The following is a 19,105-nucleotide window of genomic DNA, read 5'->3' on the forward strand; positions in this document are numbered from 1 at the left end:
GAATGATGAGAAACTCAAGAAAAAAAGAAAAAACTTTAACATATCCTTACTTCGTTAAAAATGTACTTTAATTTCAGTTGTACATAGTACCATGACATATTACATATCATACAATCAAATTAAAACATTAAATAATGCAATAAAATTATGAAGGCAATTAGAAAAGCAATAAAATGATGAAATAACTACATAAAGCAAAGAGATTTTAATGATCAGCAATATAAAATGTGTATTTGAAAGACATTTATATATACTGTAAAGAAATAAACTATCTGTGAACAACAAAATGAGAGAAGAACAATGCACATAACATGGGGTGAAAGTGAAAGCCGCAAAGTTGATATTTTTTGTGACATTACAGTGTGGTAGAACTCTAGTTGCATTAGGCATAGATTTCGATTACACCTGTGAAGAGCAAAAGAGTTTGAATAAAATCTATATATAATCTGCATATGTAACTAGAAACATGTTCATTGAATCATTTCAAACAATATGCTGTTGAATTTGGACTTTAGCCACTAAACAAAAAATATAACATGCATAAACTAAATCTTTAAATTCTCTTCATAGGATCTAAAATACTGGGACATTCCCAAAAGGTGACAAACTTCTTTGGATGCCAAGGAATTAATTCAGTACGAGATAATGTAATGAATAATTACTAAGATGTGTATGGCAAAGAGGTATCTCAGTAAAACCTCCAGGGTACAATTTCAGGAATTTCTATTACTTGAGAAATTACCTGAGGCTTTCATCGGTGAATTGTGCAACTGCGTATGTCTAGGATGTAAAGTAAGAATAATAATATAGCAATTATAACTAAAAGATTAACTTAAAAATAAACAAGACTTGATAAAACAAATATATAAATTGGACATTTCCCTAGTAGAAATGTATGCTCTGGTTAGAAAAACAAAACCCCAAAAATGTATCCGAAACATTCCTTGTGACATGGGTATTATCTAATTCTCACATCGATAGAACAAATAATAATACATCTAAACTGGAAATTCAAAGCATAAAAACCCCAGATCATTCCCAAAGCAAGATTTAAGTTCAAGATAGCAACTTTTTCTTCTCAGAATTAATCATTTATTTGCATTTCCCTGGTCACAAAATTCCACCGAAGTACTGTACTTCTCAAACACTTTTCTGTGGTGCAGATAGGCAGCAATCCCGTTCTGAGCAAACAGTGATGGCTAGGAAGCTGGAAGACTCTTTTACAGAGTCTCTCCTAATGTTTGGATATCGACTGTATAAAGACACACAGTGGAAGGGAAATATTGCCCAAACAACACGTGATGGTCATGTTTTGTAATGGTTTGAACTGAAAGCCTCTTTCTGTCCTGCAAATACTGTGTAGGACAAAAAACTAGAAATTTGCATGACATCCGAGGTAGATTGTGTCACAAGTCTTGCCTTGGTGAAACCAATGACCTACAGAGCTGGATAGTTTGGATTTTGATAAGTTATGACTTTTCTGCGTGCTTAGTGGTCAAGGGATTGTCGAGTCAAAATCCTACGCTGTAAAAGTTGTGGGTCTTCAAGTTCTCCAAGAGCAATCTTTATAATTATCAATGATTGTTGAAATTCAGGAGGGTGATTTGAAACATAACATGTTTGAAAGGCCTAATAAACTATCCCGAGGGTGGTGCTTTGGCAAATAGAATTGACCATAGACAATCAGCCATTTTCTTTACATTTCAAGGGCACACCCAAAATAATCAATACAAAAGGTTGTTTTGGTCTTCAAAACATCAAATAATGAGAAAAGAAAGCACCAATTAATAATGGCATGACATCAGCCGCTAAACAAATTCTAGAAAAAAATAAATACAAATATGAAAAATATCATTAAAACAAATATATTTCTCCTAACAAAAGGCTAATGAACTGAGCACATAGTCAATGGTTAACTTGACTAATGGTCACATTTGTCAATGATTACATATCAAATTACATTTGAAATATGGTGGACATAGTGAGCCTACTACAATTAGAAGATATGAAAGTATAACATTGGTTTACTAGCCTATATGTGCTGGACAAAATACTGCCATCAACAATAGAACATCTATTCATAATTCATTCATCTCTGTTTCATGTCAATTACTCATTATAATCAACACTGACGTTCATCCTTTACTCACGTTGCATAGTCAGACAAGCAGACGTTCCGTTTGAGAATCCTGTTCTGAGCTGCTATAAACTAATGATTACAAAATGACAATGGTGGTTCTGGTTCAAAAACACTGAAAAGGATTCTCAGGCACTGTGTACGGCGCATTCAAGTTACACTGTATCAGAGATACTAACGACTGAACACAGCCTCAGGTAAAGTCAGGCTTATTTCAGGTCCAGAGTACTGCAGCCTTGAGATGACGTTTCATATTTCATGGGTGGGACGCTGTAATTGTGCTTCAAGCTGCTCCCTTGAGGTGCTCAAGCACCTTCAAGGTGACCTTGAAAACTAAGACAATACAACCACTAGGAACTAACTACCTCCCCACCCATTATCTCATAAAGCACTTCTTTGAAGTGATATCGTATGGTCAGGTTATACCTCATTACTCACAAATTCACAATCTTGGCATGTTTTAAGAGAGTATCAATCCCCCACAGATCACTCTGTGCTATAAACAGAAAAGGATTGACTTTTAAAAAGCAGCTGTTTTCCCCCCCAGTTAAATTCTACTTAGCAGTAGATTCTTTGTTATACTGTTGTCAAGACAAGCAACATCTGTGTCCCAAACACACTTTACTTACCTATACTACTTATGGGATAATTTGATTATTTTAGATATATTACAGTTTCTTTTACCATATATGGTTAATTATATGTCCCTAGCATTTATTGGAAATATATATTTTTCAACAAACCCAATAAATCTAGTTTGTTTTTCTTTTCAAAATTCTGCAAAGCCTAAAAACTATATTCAAGCTTGTATTGAACATTTCTCGGCAATGACGAGAATGATCCTCAATGCCCTTAAAAAAAAATAAAAAAAAATGCACATTGAAAACGAGGGAATTTCCTAGCGAGGCTGGCCACTGCTTATTCTCATGTAAATAAGTAGTTGCAGACTTCAAAGAGCACCCAAGTAAAGCGTGCGTTCCCTTGTAAGAAATATTAAAATAAGTGAGATTCTCATTTTCCATTTTAACCTTCAAGTTAATTCAACAGCTGCAAGATTGGAAAACAATCAGATGCATAGCTCTTCAAGATCACCTTCATGTTCAATTGTGTTTGTTGAGTATCTATGTGTATAACTGATATGTAGTATTACTTCAGCATTTGCCCCACATTCTCCTGCAAAAGCAGCCATTAAAATATTGTTTACACATACACGGGTCAATACATATTTCATCTATACTTGTTTCATAAAAAAATACGACAAATCAGCAGTTCCAAGTTCCTGCGAGTGAATATGAATATGTGAATATGTCAAGGTGCATTTTTGTTTTGAGTGTGTTTTGGGAGACTTAGATGACAGATTCAGGGGTTGCGGTCTTCACTGCTAGTGCATCTCCCTGACCCCCACTGTTCCTCTTGAACTCCAGCATCTGCTCCTGGGTGCCATCTTTGGCTGCCTCCTCCTGCTCTCTCCTGATACGTCTAGCCTCCACCCAGGGGATCAGACACAGCATGGCCCCACCGACGATAGGCGGGATACCAGCCAAATAGAAGGCCACGTCATAACTCCCCAGCCTGTCCCTCAGGAACCCTAGAGAGAGAGAGAGACATAAATATCTGGGACTCGTTCATCCATTATCATTTCATGTCCTAAAGACAAGGAACAAACCCCACAGGTCAGCAATAGCATGCCCCAGTCCTGAGTCCATAACCCCATAACTTCAAACCACAGTGAACACCTTTATTTGGTCCTTTCAGATATCAAACAAAAAGGTAGGCTTATCTGAGCTGGGACAGAGTGATACCAAGTACCCACTGGGCAGAGACGTCAGTTCAACGTCTAGTTTTGATTTACATTTGGTTGAGTTGTCAACTAATGGGAATTCACAGTGAAATTTAAATAAATCATGTTATTAGATTTAGGTAAAAATGTGGGTGAAAAATCCCCCCAAATGCCCTTCTGTTGATGACTTTTTGCAAATCCAATCAGTTTTCCACATATTTCCACAGGATTCAACATATATCGTTTTGGTTGAAATTACATGAAAACAACATTGATTCAACCAGCTTTTGCCCAGTGGTAGTGGGTTAGTGTATACCCACTCTTTTAATACAAAGAGCTGATTATTACTGGCTAGTGAAGACAGAGTGGATTGGGCTCAGGGCTATTTAGGCCCCTCTGTCTGACCCCCCCTTGTGGATTGTGGTTTCCTTCCCTTAACATCACTAGGTTGCATGACTTCCTGCATTACCTGCTTCTACCACCCTGTGTCCCTCTCTTCCTGGAATGCTAGTCTATTTCAGAGAAAAAAAACGATGCCTTTTTTTGTAATACAGTGCAAACAGGTTGCACATGACTCATGTGGATATGAATGATATCCAAATTAGAACGAGATTAACATAAATGGACATCTGTGCAGTCAACATTCCAGTGGTGAAATGTATGCATCTTCCACAAGGTATAGAATTTCATACACAAGTATCATATTTACGAGATGATGTCTCTACTCATATCAAGTTGTAATTGTAGAAGGTGCAAAGTTGCCATGTTGTGAATCGATTTCTTTAGGTTCCTTTGTGTATGGTAGACTATGGAGTGTTTCACTTTCACAGTTGCACAGAAACACCAGGTGGAACCAGAGGTTTATAGAAAAACAACTAAAGCTCAGAATCATACTCCAGGGAGAAATGTTTTACAGCATCAAGCCAAATGCTAATATCTTTCAAACAGTACAGTCTAACCAATTCAGTGGCTCTATGATTGATTTAACTTTTTCCTGCCTCATACTAACTTTCCTATTTCTCCCCCCCCGGGAAGATGCCATCTCAGACGCGGCTAACCGGCTTGACTGCTTAACTGTACCTGCAATAGGAGGCCCCACGGTCATGGGCACAGACATCATGCCCAGCAGGAAGCCGATGGCCTGGGACACGTTCTGAGAGCCCACCAGCTCGAAGGCGATGGGGGCCATGATGCAGATGAAACAGCCGTCGAACAGGCCCATGAGCAGACACACCGCGATCAGCCCCCCGAACACATGACACAGAGGGATCATCATGGACATCACGCCGATGACGATAAACGAAGACACCTGGGCGGGAGGAGACCGGAGGGGATGTCAGAGAGGTGACATGAATGCGATGCACACCGCAGCATTGCTTCTTTGCATTAAATCAGAGTAATGGTTATGACATGGGGTTCAGGCTACATCTGAAAGGACACCCTAAATTCTACACATAGTAGACTTTATGGAGAGTGGGGTGTCATCAGGCCAGAAGTAGTGCCCTATATGGGGAATAGGGTGTCATCGGGCCAGAAGTAGTGCCCTATATGGGGAATAGGGTGTCATCGGGCCAGAAGTAGTGCCCTATATGGGGAATAGGGTGTCATCGGGCCAGAAGTAGTGCCCTATATGGGGAATAGGGTATCTTAGACCTAGTCATGACCTGTGCAAGACCGAGGTTAGTAGACTTTACCTGCAGGTAGACTTTGTTCACTCCCTGTACGTAGTCAGCCACCCGGCCGAAGATGAGGCGGCCCACGCCGGACGTGACGCCGATGCACATGAGCAGAACCTCCTTGTTGGCGTCTTCTCCGAAGCGCTCCTCAACATGCTTCATCTATGGGACAGACGCAAAGGACACAAGCGTCTCGTCAGTACTCAGTCACATCAGAACACAGCTGCCACATGCACTTATGGCCGAATCAAAATGGCACGTCTAGTGGAAAACAGACACATAAGGCTAGTAGATGCTTACAATTGATTACTTTCTAGACGTCATAAGAGCGATGGTAAGATATATGGAACATAGAACAATGGTCTTGGCACATTGTGTTCAATTTGCTATAAGGAGGATCTACATGTTTGTGAGAGTATACAGTATGTGTTTGTAGTTGTGAGTGGGGGGGGAATTATGTTTTTTTAGAAAAGTTAACAAAATTGAATAAAACATTTAAAGCAGAAATGTCTGGAGTCAATAAGTATTCAACCGCATTGTTATGGCAAGCCTATATAAGTTCCGGAGTAAAAATGTGTTTAACAGGTCACATAATAAGTTGCATGGACTCACTGTGCAATAATAGCGTTTCACATGTTTCTGAATGACTACCTCATCTCTGTACTACCTCATATCTATAAGGTCCCTTAGTCGGGCAGTGAATTTATAACACAGATTCAGCCAAAGACCAGGGAGGGTTTCCAATGCCTTGCAAAGGGCACCTATTGGTAGATGGGTAAAAATAAAAAGCAGACATTGAATATCCTTTTGAACATGCTGAAATGATTAATGACACTTTGGATGGTGTATCAATACACCCAGCCACTACAAAGATACAGGCGTCCTTCCTAACTCAGTTGCCACAGATAGTGATAGTAGAAAACTGATGGATCAACAACATTGTAGTTACTCCACAACACTAACCTAAATGACAGAGCGAAAAGGAAGCCTGTACAGAAAACAAATAATCCAAAACATGTATCCTGTTTTCAATAAGTCACTAAAGTAAAACTGCATAAAATGTGGCAAAGAAATTCACTTTGTCCTGAATACAAAGCATTATGTTTGGGGCAAATTCAACACAACACATTACTGAGTACCACTCTTCAAATGTTCAAGCATGGCGGTGGCTGCGTCATGTTATGGGTATGCTTGCTATCGGCAAGGCCTAGGGAGTTTTTTTTGTTGATAAAAAGAAAAACGGGAGAGCAAAATCCTAGAGGAAAACCTGGTTCAGTCTGCTTTCCAACAGACACTGGGAGTGTGGTGCCTGGAAAACAACAACTCACTCAACATCAACAAAACAAAAAGGAGATGATTGTGGACTTCAGGACACAGCAGAGGGTGCATGCCCTATCTATGTCGACAGGACCACAGTGGAGAAGGTGGAAAGCTTCAAGCTCCTTGACGTACACGTCACTGACACACTGAAATGGACCACCCACACCCACAGTGTGGTGAAGGCGCAACAGCGCTTCTTCAACCTCAGGAGGCTAAATAAATTTGGCTCGTCACCTAAAATCCTCTTAACTTTTACAGATGCACAATTGAAAGCATCCTCTCGGGCTATATCCACGCATGGTACGGCAAATGCACCGCCCGCAACCGCAAGGCTCTCCAGAGGGTGGTGCGGTCTGCCCAACACATTACAAAGGCAAACTACCCACCCTCCAGGACACCTAAAGCATCTGAAGACCAAAAAGATCATCAAAGACATCAACCACCCGAGCCACTGCCCGGTCACCCTGCTATCATCCAGAAGGCGAGGTCAGTACAGGTGCATCAAAGCTGAGACCGAGAGACTGAAAAACAGCCACCACTAGCACATTAGTGGATGCTGCCTATAGGCATAGACTAGAAATCACTGGCCATTATAAGGAATGGAACACTAGTCACTTTAATAATGTTTACACACAGTTGAAGTCAGAAGTTTACATACACTTAGGTTGGAGTCATTAAAACTTGTTTTTCAACCACTCCAAAACAGTAGGACATCTACCTTCTAGTTGGTTAGGACATCTACTTTGTGCATGACACAAGCAATCTTTCCATCTTTCCAATTGTTTACAGACAGATTATTTCACTGTATCACAATTCCAGTGGGTCAGAAGTTTACATACACTAAGTTGACTGTGCCTTTAAACAGCTTGGACAATTCCAGAAAATGTCATCATGGCTTCAGAAGCTTCTGATAGGCTAATTGACATAATTTGAGTCAATTGGAGGTGTGCCTCTTTGCTTGACATCATGGGAAAATCAAAAGAAATCAGCCAAAACCTAAAAAAAAAAATGTTGACCTCCACAAGTCTGGTTCATCCTTGGGAGCATTTTCCAAACGCCTAAAGGTACGACGTTCATCTGTACAAACAATAGTACGCAAGTATAAACACCATGGGACCACGCATCCGTCAAACTGCTCAGGAAGGAGACGCGTTCTGTCTCCTAGAGATGAACGTACTTTTGTGCGAAAAGTGCAAATCAATCCCAGAACAACAACAAAGGACCTTGTGAAGATGCTGGCAGAAACAGGTACAAAGGTATCTATATCCACAGTAAAACGAGTCCTATATCGAAATAACCAGAAAGGCCGCTTAGCAATGAAGAAGCCACTGCTCCAAAACAGCCATAAAAAAGCCAGACTAAGGTTTACAACTGCACATGGGGACAAAGATCGTACTTTTTGGAGAAATGTCCTGTGGTCTGATGAAACAAAAACAAACTGTTTGGCCATAATGACAATAGTTACGTTTGGAGGAAAAAGGGGGAGGCTTGCAAGCCGAAGAACACCATCCCAAATATGAAGCACGGGGGTGGCAGCATCATGTTGTGGGGGTGCTTTGCTGCAGGAGGGACCGGTGCACTTCACAAAATAGATGGCATCATGAGGTGGGGAAATTATGTGGATATATTGAAGCAACATCTCAAGACATCAGTCAGGAAGTTAAAGCTTGGTCGCAAATGGGTCTTCCAAATGGACAATGACCCCAAGCATACTTCCAAAGTTGTGGCAAAATGGCTTAAGGACAACAAAGTCAAGGTATTGGAGTGGCCAGCACAAAGCCCTGACCTCAATCCTATAGAGAATTTGTGGGCAGAACTGAAAAAGCATGTGAGAGCAAGGAGGCCTACAAACCTGACTCAGTTACACCAACTCTGTCAGGAGGAATGGGCTAAAATTCACCCAACTTATTGTGGGAAGCTTGTGGAAGGCTACCCGAAACATTTGACCCAAGTGAAACAATTTAAAGGCAATGCTACCAAATACTAATTGAGTATATGCAAACTTCTGAACCACTGGGAATGTGATGAAAGTAATAAAAGCTGAAATAAATCACTACTATTATTCTGACATTTCACATTAAAATAAAGTGGTGATCCTAACTGACCTAAGACAGGGAATTTGTAAGAGGATTAAATCTATTTGGCTAAGGTGTATGTAAACTTCTGACTTCAACTGTATTCTATACTATTCTACGGTATCTTAGTCCTAGCATGTCGCTACACCCGCAATAACATCTGCTAATCACGTGTATGTGACCAATAAAACTTGATTAACTAAATTCAGCAGGAAGATAACCTAAACACAATGCCAAATATACACTGGAGCTGCTTACCAAGACTACAGTGAGTGGCCTTTTGATGTAAATTGGCTTGAAAATCTGTGGCAAGACTTGAAAATGGCTGTCTAGCAGTGATCAACAACTTGACGGAGCTTGAAGATACTTTCTTTTTTTTTTTAAATGTGTGCAATCCAGGTGTGGAAAGCTCTTAGACTTACCCAGAAAGACTAACAGCTGTAATTACTGCCAAAGGTGATGCTAACTTGTTTTGACTCAGGGGGAATACTCATGTCAATGAGATATGTATATTACATTTTCAAAAAATGTGCAAACATTTCTAAAAACACCTTTTCACTTTGTTATTATGGGGTATTAATATGCAGATGGCTGAGAACAAAATCCATTAAATCAATTTAAAATTCAGGCTGTAACAACAAAACGTGGCATAAGGAGTATGAACATTTTTTGAAGGCACTAAGTACTCACAACCCTGAGTGAATGCTTTGTAGAAGCACCTTTAGCAGCAATTACAGCTTCGAGTCTTCCATCTCAGCCAAGGAACTCTGTATTTTGGCCAAAGTGGTCATTGGGTTCTTAGTAACCTCCCTGAACAAGGTCCTTCTTGCCCGGTTGCTCAGTTTGGTCGGACGGGGCTGCCAGCTCTAGGCAGAGTCTGGGTAGTTCCATATTTTTTTCTCCCCATTTCCCAATGATAGAGACCATTGCGCTCTTGGAAACTTTCAACACTCTAGAAATAGTTGAATACCCTTCCCCAGATACAGTGGGGAGAACAAGTATTTGATACACTGCCGATTTTGCAGGTTTTCCTACTTACAAAGCATGTAGAGGTCTGTAATTTTTATCATAGGTACACTTCAACTGTGAGAGATGGAATTTGAAACAAACATCCAGAAAATCACATTGTATGATTTTTAAGTAATTAATTCGCATTTTATCGCATGACATACAGTGGGGCAAAAAAGTATTTAGTCAGCCACCAATTGTGCAAGTTCTCCCACTTAAAAAGATGAGGCCTGTAATTTTCATCATAGGTACACTTCAACTATGACAGACAAAATTAGAAAAAAAATCCAGAAAATCACATTGTAGGATTTTTTATGAATTTATTTGCAAATTAAATCCCCCATCCCGACCAAACCCTCCCCTAACCTGGACGACCTGAGCCAATTGAGCGCCGACCTATGGGACTCCCGGGAGTGACGCTGCAACACTGCGATGCAGTGCCTTAGACCGCTGCGCCACTCGGGAGGCCAATGCCCGCACCCTCTGATCAGAAGAAACTACAAACAAATATCACAAAGTCCACTACAGGTTACCTTAACTGATTCAATTTATCATGTCCATTGATGTCAGGCTCGGGTTCAGAGTTCTTCACCACACCTTCCTTAACTCGCACTCATTCACTTACATTTAACCTCCAGAACTTGGTCTGATACACGGCTCACTCTGTTTGCACTTGACACCAATCTTCTTCAACACCCCATCTCCACTTTTGAATTCAGGATGTAACAACAAAATGTGCAATAAGTCAAGGAGTATGAATACATTCTGAAGGCATTGTATCCCTATATAATATTCATAGCAGCCGCTTGCAACTCCTTCTGCTCAATTCACAGGCAAAGCGAAAGCACCATCGCAACTATTGTGGGCTGCATAGTTGCGGTCGTAGTGTATCAGAGCATGTGAAATGCGGCCCAGATGTCGATTCCAGGCCTCTGCCGGTCCCTCCTACACGGGAGCACCAATCGGTGTGGCCCAGAGCTGGGGAGGCTGCCTGGGAGGCTCGGCCTGGGAGGCCCCGGCCTGGTACCTGGATCCCTGCCAGTAGCTGCAGCCTCCAAGGACACCAACACCACATCCAAACCCCTTCCCGCTGCGTCCCAGTCAAAGAGCCTCTATTCCACCTTCAGTCTGGTTTCACGAGGATATAGTACTACAGCCCACAGACAACATTCCTCCAGTCCACAGGGTGTCCCACTCCCTGCTGGCTCAGACGCCAGGCCTGCTGTGCTTGGCCATTATACTACCCAGCAACACCTGGACCTTAAATACTGCTAGGGCACCTGCTCTCAGGCTTACTTGCCCTTTACTTACTGGCCAGTGGGCATCATCCCTCCCTATCAACCACATAACCTTGGGGGATGTTGACTCTTCCAAATGACACCCTATTCCCTATGTAGTGCACTACTTCGACTAGAGCACTAGGGGACCCTGGTAGTGAATATATAGGGGATAGGCTGGCATTTGGGCCGTGTCCCCGCCTGTGATCTAGTATTCTAGTATGTGGCCTAACCACGTGACCTACTGCTTACTGACGTACCACTCGCCAGGTGTCCCTGTCAGGAACATCCCACCCTCCTTCACTGACCGGCCAACAATAAACAACCGAGGCACACAAACAAGAGCGTCAGTGAACGCTGACGCACGTCACGCTCTCTCGCATGCACATTGCACAGACAAACCAACAACACAACTGTCATGCTCGATGACACACACCCCCCCCAGGCACATACACAATGCTTGTTAAACTATCTGCAGCTCAGCCACTATTTTACATTGGTCATTTAGCAGACGCTCTTATTCAGACCGACTTGCAGGAGCAATTGGGCCCTTGAGCAAGGTACCTAACCCCTAACGCTCTTAACCATTAGGCTACTTGCCGCCCTCTCCAAAAGCTTTATGATAAACCTTACCAGGCCAAAACACTCTTCCCTCCAGCACACAGCAGCTGGTGACAAATGAGTTTGTTGTTGTCAAAGTGGTGGCAGTTAGTCACTGCCACTGGTGAGTTTAACAAAGTGGTTCAAAACCAACATCAAAGTAAATGCTGAATAAACTTTCCAGTTTAATAAACACGTTTCATGATTGAACGTAATTAGGAAGCACTGAGAACGCTAGCCTGCACTGCCTCTGGTAGGCTACCTTAACACAATCCATGCACTGACTGGATCTGCTACCGCCTGCCCAGTTTCTTTGCACACCAATGCCATCCAGACTTCACACATATCCTGCAAAACATACAGTTCAACTTGTCCTTGGCAATGCCTTTCCCTTTTAATCAGACCTCTAGGAACACAGTCGTACGTGGTGAAATACACTATCTAATTCTCCAATATGTGAAATACCTGGAATAGTGTGAGAGGGAAAGCTTCTTCAGGACTTTAGACTCCCAGTCTTCAGCTGATAGGGGAGGGACTTGGCTACAGATGAGGGGGAATAGGCACACACACACAGACTGTGGCACTAAAGGGCTGGACGACGCACTTTGACCAGAGCAGAGGAGCTGAGGGAAAACAGAATAGCTCAAATATCCCACTAGGATTAGCAGCTCTGTTAGTCCCTGCACACTTCGAGGTGAGCACTCCCTTCCTGAAAGGTTAAACAATCCAGCTTTTCACCCCTGGTTTCCCCCATCTTCCTGATGATATCGAAGCTTCGGGCTGGACACTGGCAGGGCCCAGGGATGGGGCTAGGGCTGGTCACTGACAGGGGCCCAGGGATGGGGCTAGGGCTGGACACTGACAGGGCCCAGGGATGGGGCTAGGGCTGGACACTGGCAGGGCCAGAGGGATGGGGCTAGGGCTAGACACTGACAGGGCCCAGGGATGGGGCTGGAAACTGACAGGACCCAGGGATGGGGCTAGACACTGACAGGGCCCAGGGATGGGGCTAGGGCTAGACACTGGCAGGGCCCAGGGATGGGGCTAGGGCTGGACACTGGCAGGGCCAGAGGGATGGGGCTAGGGCTGGACACTGACAGGGCCCAGGGGTGGCCCAGCCTGGGTAGCAGACACTAAAGTGTTAGGAGAACACAGAGGGCTGTCCCCAGGAGAAAGTGACCTCCCTCCAATAACAAAGTAATCTCCTCCAAATAAACAGTGACCTACTGAGCCCCAGGACAGATCTCTCCTCTCCAGCTCTCCACAGGAGATGTTTTCCATCCTATAAATGGTATGCAATACTGGAATAATAAGACCTGTGTTTATGTAACTCCACCAAACCTCCCAGACATATTTACGGACTCTCCACAGACCACACTACTAAAAGCATCTACCGTATGTATATTAGGGGATTGAATAACTGCTGTGAAATACTTTAACTGGTATGCATCCAAGTAATACCACACATTTGGCCACTTTAATATTTAGATTGAGTTATCCTCCGTTTGGCCGCCCTGAGTTCTACAGAGACTCATGCTCTTCAGACCAGGGGATAACTATAGTTTTAATTATGCTTTGTGGAAAGTAAAACATTTCCCAGGTAAATAAAGTTACTTTGGAGGTGACTACAACTATTTGAATACAGATCCCCGAAAATAAACTACTTTTCAAAACTATTTGAATACAGATCTCAGGAAGTGACTACTTTTCTGAAACTATTGGCAGTGCTGTATCTGGAACTGCAGGTTGAGCATACACAAACACAATATCCTATACCAATCTGACACCCATATTTGATCTACACAATTCATTTCTATCTGAACATTCTGTAAAAGTCCATTCTCCTGAATGTCCATTGCCCCAGCTGTACATCAATAAAGTCAAACCAATTAACAACTGCTATTTTGTAAAGATATTAAAAATAAGTTGACTAAACTACTTTGACTCTTTCAAGATGCCACTGGAAAAAAAGGTTTAAAAGCTGCATTTCATTTTAGAATACCTTTAGATACTGCAGAGTAATTCAAAGCCTATTGCAAACAGCAAGTTGGATGCTAAGCAAAAACAACTTTGAACCTCTTTGTCCATCTGTGGGAAAGAGCTCTTATTTTAAAAACACACTATACCAGGGGTAGTCAGCTAGATTCAGCCGCGGGACCATTTTTGTCAGAGTGGATGGTGGGGGGGGGGGGACATAATCATAATAATTTCTACACTGCAAGTTGACCCCAAATAAGCACAAAAATAGATTGCATTTGAAAATAACAATAATTTCATACCTTTAATTACATTGAGACACGTTTACAACATGTTTGAGTCGTGGGAATACTTGGGAACAGATTTCCTAAATACATTTTTTGCTGAATTTCTGGTGATTTTACAGCCGTCACCTGTTGCCGACCCCTGCACTAGACCATCTTTTTAAAAAAAGGGAGAGTTTACTCAGAATACAGACAAACATGATTTTTTCCCCCGGCTACCTTGACTGTAGTTAATTTAAGAAGGCAATTTTGGGATATTTCCTTGACACTTAGCCATATTTTGTTGATGTTAGCTTTCAGTTCTTGTGCCTGTGTATTACAACTAACTACTTGGAGCAACAATTTTTTAGCATTAGCATGTTGTTACATAATACTTTGGTCATTTCATTTTAATTCCATAACAATGAGTTGAAAGTTTTTGTAACTACTGTGAAGTGACTGTTCCTTATTCCACGTACATAATAATAATGCCATTAGAAATTGCAATCTAACGTCCTAGTAACAATAATGTTGCTGTTGTAATAACTAGAACTATTGTCGTTCTTGGTTATTAAATATTTGGAAGCCATCAAATACAAATATTTTTTCAAGGCATATATTCAAATACCGTCAAACGGTATTTGGTTTTACGAGAGTTTTTCCTGAGACCTGTATTTGAATAACAAAGAAAATAGTTGCCTTTCAGTTGAAACGCCATATTCAAGCTAGAGTATTTATAAACTTGGTATTTTCAAATAAAACAACAAATTACAACTATCTTCCAGTCAGGTCTGAAGCACTTTAGTTTTGCTTGTCATGGTCATACAGTGACTGTGGGAAGAGACTACAGGCTCTGTCTTTGGTATAATGTGTACCGTAAAATACAAGACTAAACCGTATTCTATCTAGGACTGTTATGGCACCACAGATTAACAGTCCAGTATGTGATGTGTAAGCAGTGCTTGTATTTTATACATTTGTACCATTTTGAAGACAAACATTTAACATAAGCTGACAGAAAAAAAAAACTGATGTGTGTGTCTAAGTCTGACAAGCCTATATCATAGTAGCATTTCAAATTTTGACATGCAGTGTTCAAAATGAGTTGCTTTATGACTAAACGCTTATGATACGGTAACTCAGTTGAACTGAGCAGCAACAGGCCAACGGTCAGGAGAGATGTTTAAAAACAACTCTCATGCCATAGGAAGGAAGGAAACAAAAACTCCAGCTCAAAAACAGTGACACAGGTCCTTGAGGCCATGTAGGCTTCCCCTCTCCTGACCTTCCACATTTCATAATGTGCGTTTTTGTATTTGTGCTTGTGAAGCTTGAGATCAGGGGTCTCCAAACTTTTCTAGCACGAGAGCTACTTTAAAAAAACGAAACATGTCGCAACCTACTCATTTATTTTATAGCCTTTGAATAGGCACATTGATCACTTCTCCCATACCCTGCAGCTCTTCCCCGTGTCCTGGGTGTGCAATATATGTGTTTTCTGTCTATATACCTGGTAAATAATAGTTAATAAACAGTATTTGGCCTGACAGGCCCCAGTAAAATTACCTTTAGTATTTTCCAGAATTCAGTTCTCGGTTGTATTTTTCTTCAGTTTTTTACTACTCTCAACATTGCAATTATTAATAGAGAAACAAGGAAAATGGATGTTCTGAATCCATGTCAATAATTAAAATCACAGCCTCCCAGACCAACGGCCTGGTGTAGGAGCTGTTGGGGTCAAAGTAGTGGGAAGGGTTACTGGGGTGTGTTGTATTCAGACCACTTGACTTTTCCACATTTTGTTACGTTACAGCCTTATTCTAAAATGGATGGAGAAAAACTAAATCTACACATAATGACAAAGCAAAAACAGGTTATTAGAAATGTTTGCAAATTAAAAAAAATAAAAAAAATAAAAAACTTATTTACCTAAGCATTTAGACCTTTTGCGAGGAGACTCGAAATTGAGCTTAGGTGGATCCTTTCCATTGATCATCCTTGAGATGTTTCTACAACTTGGAGTCCACCTGTGGTAAATTCAAATGATTGGACATGATTTGGAGAGGCACACAACTGTCTATATAAGGTCCCACAGTTGACAGCGCATGTCAGATATAACACTAAGCCATGAGGTCGAAGGAATTGTCCGTAGAGCAGAGACAGGATTGTGTCCAAGACCTAAATCCTTCTTAAGTGGATGAACTTTGGAACCACCAAGACTCTTCCTTGAGCTGGTCGCCCGACCAAACTGAGCAATCGAGGGAGAAAAGCCTTGGTCAGGGAGGTGACCAAGAACCCAAAGGTCACTCTGACAGGGCTCCAGAGTTTCTCTGTGGAGATGGGAGAACCTTCCAGAAGGACAACCATCTCTGCAGCACTCCACCAATCAGGCCTTTATGGGAGAGTGGCCAGACAGCCCGCATGGAGTTGGCCAAAAAGCACCTAAAGGACTTTCAGACCATGAGAAACAAGATTCTCTGGTCTGATGAAACCAAGATTGAACTACTTAGCCTGAATGCCAAGCATCATGTCTGGAGGAAACCTGGCACCATCCCTATGGTGGAGCATGGTGGCAAACATCATGCTGTGGGAATGTTATTCAGCAACAGGGACTGGGAGACTAGTCAGGATCAATGCAAAGTACAGAGAGATCTTTGATGAAAACCTGCTCCAGAGCACTCAGGACCTCGGACTGTGTGAAGGTTCACCTAACAGGACAACGACCCTAAGCACACAGCCAAGACAATGCAGGACTGGCTTCGGGACAAGTCTCTGAATGTCCTTCAGTGGGCCAGGTGAGGCCCGGACTTGAATCCAATCGAACATCTCTGGAGAGACCTGAAAATAGCTGTACAGCGACGCTCCCCATCCAACCTGACAGAGCCTGAGGGGATCTGCAGAGAAGAACGGGAGAAACACCCCAAATACAGGTGTGCCAAGCTTGTAGCATCATACCCAAGAAGACTCGAGGCTGTAATCGCTGCCAAAGGTGCTTCAACAAAGTACTGAGTAAAGGGTCTGAATACTTACATAAATGTGATATTTTTTCATTTTTTATACATTTGCCAAAATGTCTAATAACCTGTTTTTGCTTTGTCATTATGGGGTATTGTGTGTTTATTGAGAGAAAAATAATCATTTTTAATCCACTTTAGAATAAGGCTGTAACATAAAATGTGGAAAAAGTCAAGAGGTCTGAATGCTTTCCGAATGCAATTTCCTTTTTCACATTTCCCTTTTTTTGTGAGCAAATGTGAAAGATGGTCCAGCGATGTTTCTGCTGTTAGGACTACTTCTGCAGCACATCGTGGCACAGTTTGTAGAAAAATGGCCACCCAATTGATACAAATAAATCATGATTTATAGTTCAGTGAGGTAAGCCTACTTTTGACGTTTACATTTAATTGAGAAGGTTTTTGGGGAAAGTCTTACGGTCTACCCACAAGACGTTATCATTAGCGTCGCTAACTGGCAACATACGGCGTCAAAAACAAATGTGTGCCCCAAACCGACAGAGGAAATATTGATGGAAATGTATTGGCAGATGTGTTACATTTTGGCGTTTTAAGCCAATAGGGGTTAACTAGGGGTAGGATAATGGTTTTTTTACAGTTTGGGATATACTTTCAGATTTGCTTGGCGAGCTACTCATAGGTGGGCAGCAAGCTACTGGCAGAGATCCCCTGCTCTAGATCTACTAACCAATAACCCCTGGCTATTACTGTCAACTGAGTTACCCAGAGCCAATGTCCAAAATACACCATGAGAGAAATAGAGAATATGATGGACAGTGGACACAGAAATCAACCCCACATGTTCCACACTGCCACGTTTGTATGCCGCGTTTCTACTTCTGTTATTTCTTGCCACATGTCAGTAATCTTTAACACAGCGAGACCGGAGTAACGAAAACAAAAACACACCAATAGTACACATCACCACTGAAAAACAAAACAACTCACCAGGTGAACGTAAGGCACAAAGTATCCGTAGAGAGCTGCCGGGATGCCAAAGGCCCAGATCCGGTAGCCCAGAGACTTCCAGATGTTGACGTTGAACACCTTGCTCATGGGCGGGCAGCGGCTACCTGGCTTGTTGCTGCTGACAGGCTTGGGCAGCAGGGGAGTGTAGGTTAACCCAGCCAGCATGAGGATGAACATGAGGATGCTGAGGAGCCTCATGGTGTTCTGCAGGCCCACCTTCTCCAGCAGGCCGGACAGGAGGAAGGGCAGGGTGACGGTGAAGGCAGAGCTGCCGGCCGTCACGATGCCGTTGACCAGGCCCAGGCGCTTCTTGAAGTAGTGTCCCAGGATCACCAGGCTGGGCTGGTAGGCGAAGGAGCAGCCGGTGGCGAACACGATGCCGTAGGTGAAGTACATGGGACCCAGGGACCTGTGGGTTCAGAGAGTAGAAGAGAGACAGGATAGGATGGGAGTTCCCCACAGTCATGTTTATACCGGCTTAAAATTTCACACACAGAGAAAAAAAAACAAAGCTCTATGCACTTGACTCAGAGGTTCTGGCAAAACAAGTTCTCAAGTCTGACTTGAACCAAAACACCAGGGTGAAGATAATTGAGCTGCTGTGAACTTGCTAGCCTGGTCCAACTTCCAACACCTGGAGGGTATCAGTTACAGCCTCGCTCCCAGGGTGTGTACACTCACTATGCTGACAGTGTTTGTTTACTTCACGGTCCTCGTTTTTTATTTCAACCTTTATTTAACTAAGCAAGTCACAGATATTTACTGTGTCAGCTCAGGGAGTCGCTCTAGCAACCTGTCAGTTACTGGCCCAACGCTCTAACCAAGGTTACCGTTAGCACATCACTAATCCTGGATAAATAGATCAGTGAGAGAGGTCAGGGGTGAGTTGGAGCTGCTTCTAGGCCAGCGCTAATGACAGGTCTCTCAGAGTGCTACGATCATCAAGACAAGAGCACTAATGTTTACTCACTTGTCACGCCACTGCGGGGATAACCCTAGATAAAAACGC

General features: G+C 42.3%; 1 protein-coding gene across 1 annotated transcript in view; it reads right to left on the bottom strand.

Moving 5' to 3' along the window:
• Positions 1 to 46: 46 nt before the first annotated feature.
• LOC139407059 (monocarboxylate transporter 10-like) overlaps positions 47 to 19,105 on the bottom strand; it is a 53,910-nt gene continuing 34,851 nt past the window's right edge. Inside the window, exons 3-6 of the mRNA XM_071150375.1 lie at positions 18,076 to 18,505; positions 5,612 to 5,755; positions 4,998 to 5,226; positions 47 to 3,725 (exon numbers count right to left, since the gene is read on the bottom strand). Of these exons, the coding sequence (XP_071006476.1) occupies positions 3,484 to 3,725; positions 4,998 to 5,226; positions 5,612 to 5,755; positions 18,076 to 18,505 (1,045 nt within the window). The 3' untranslated portion in view covers positions 47 to 3,483. The remainder of the gene's footprint in view (positions 3,726 to 4,997; positions 5,227 to 5,611; positions 5,756 to 18,075; positions 18,506 to 19,105) is intronic.

This window comes from Oncorhynchus clarkii, chromosome 4 (genome assembly GCF_045791955.1).
Source record: "Oncorhynchus clarkii lewisi isolate Uvic-CL-2024 chromosome 4, UVic_Ocla_1.0, whole genome shotgun sequence".
NCBI lineage: Eukaryota > Metazoa > Chordata > Actinopteri > Salmoniformes > Salmonidae > Oncorhynchus > Oncorhynchus clarkii.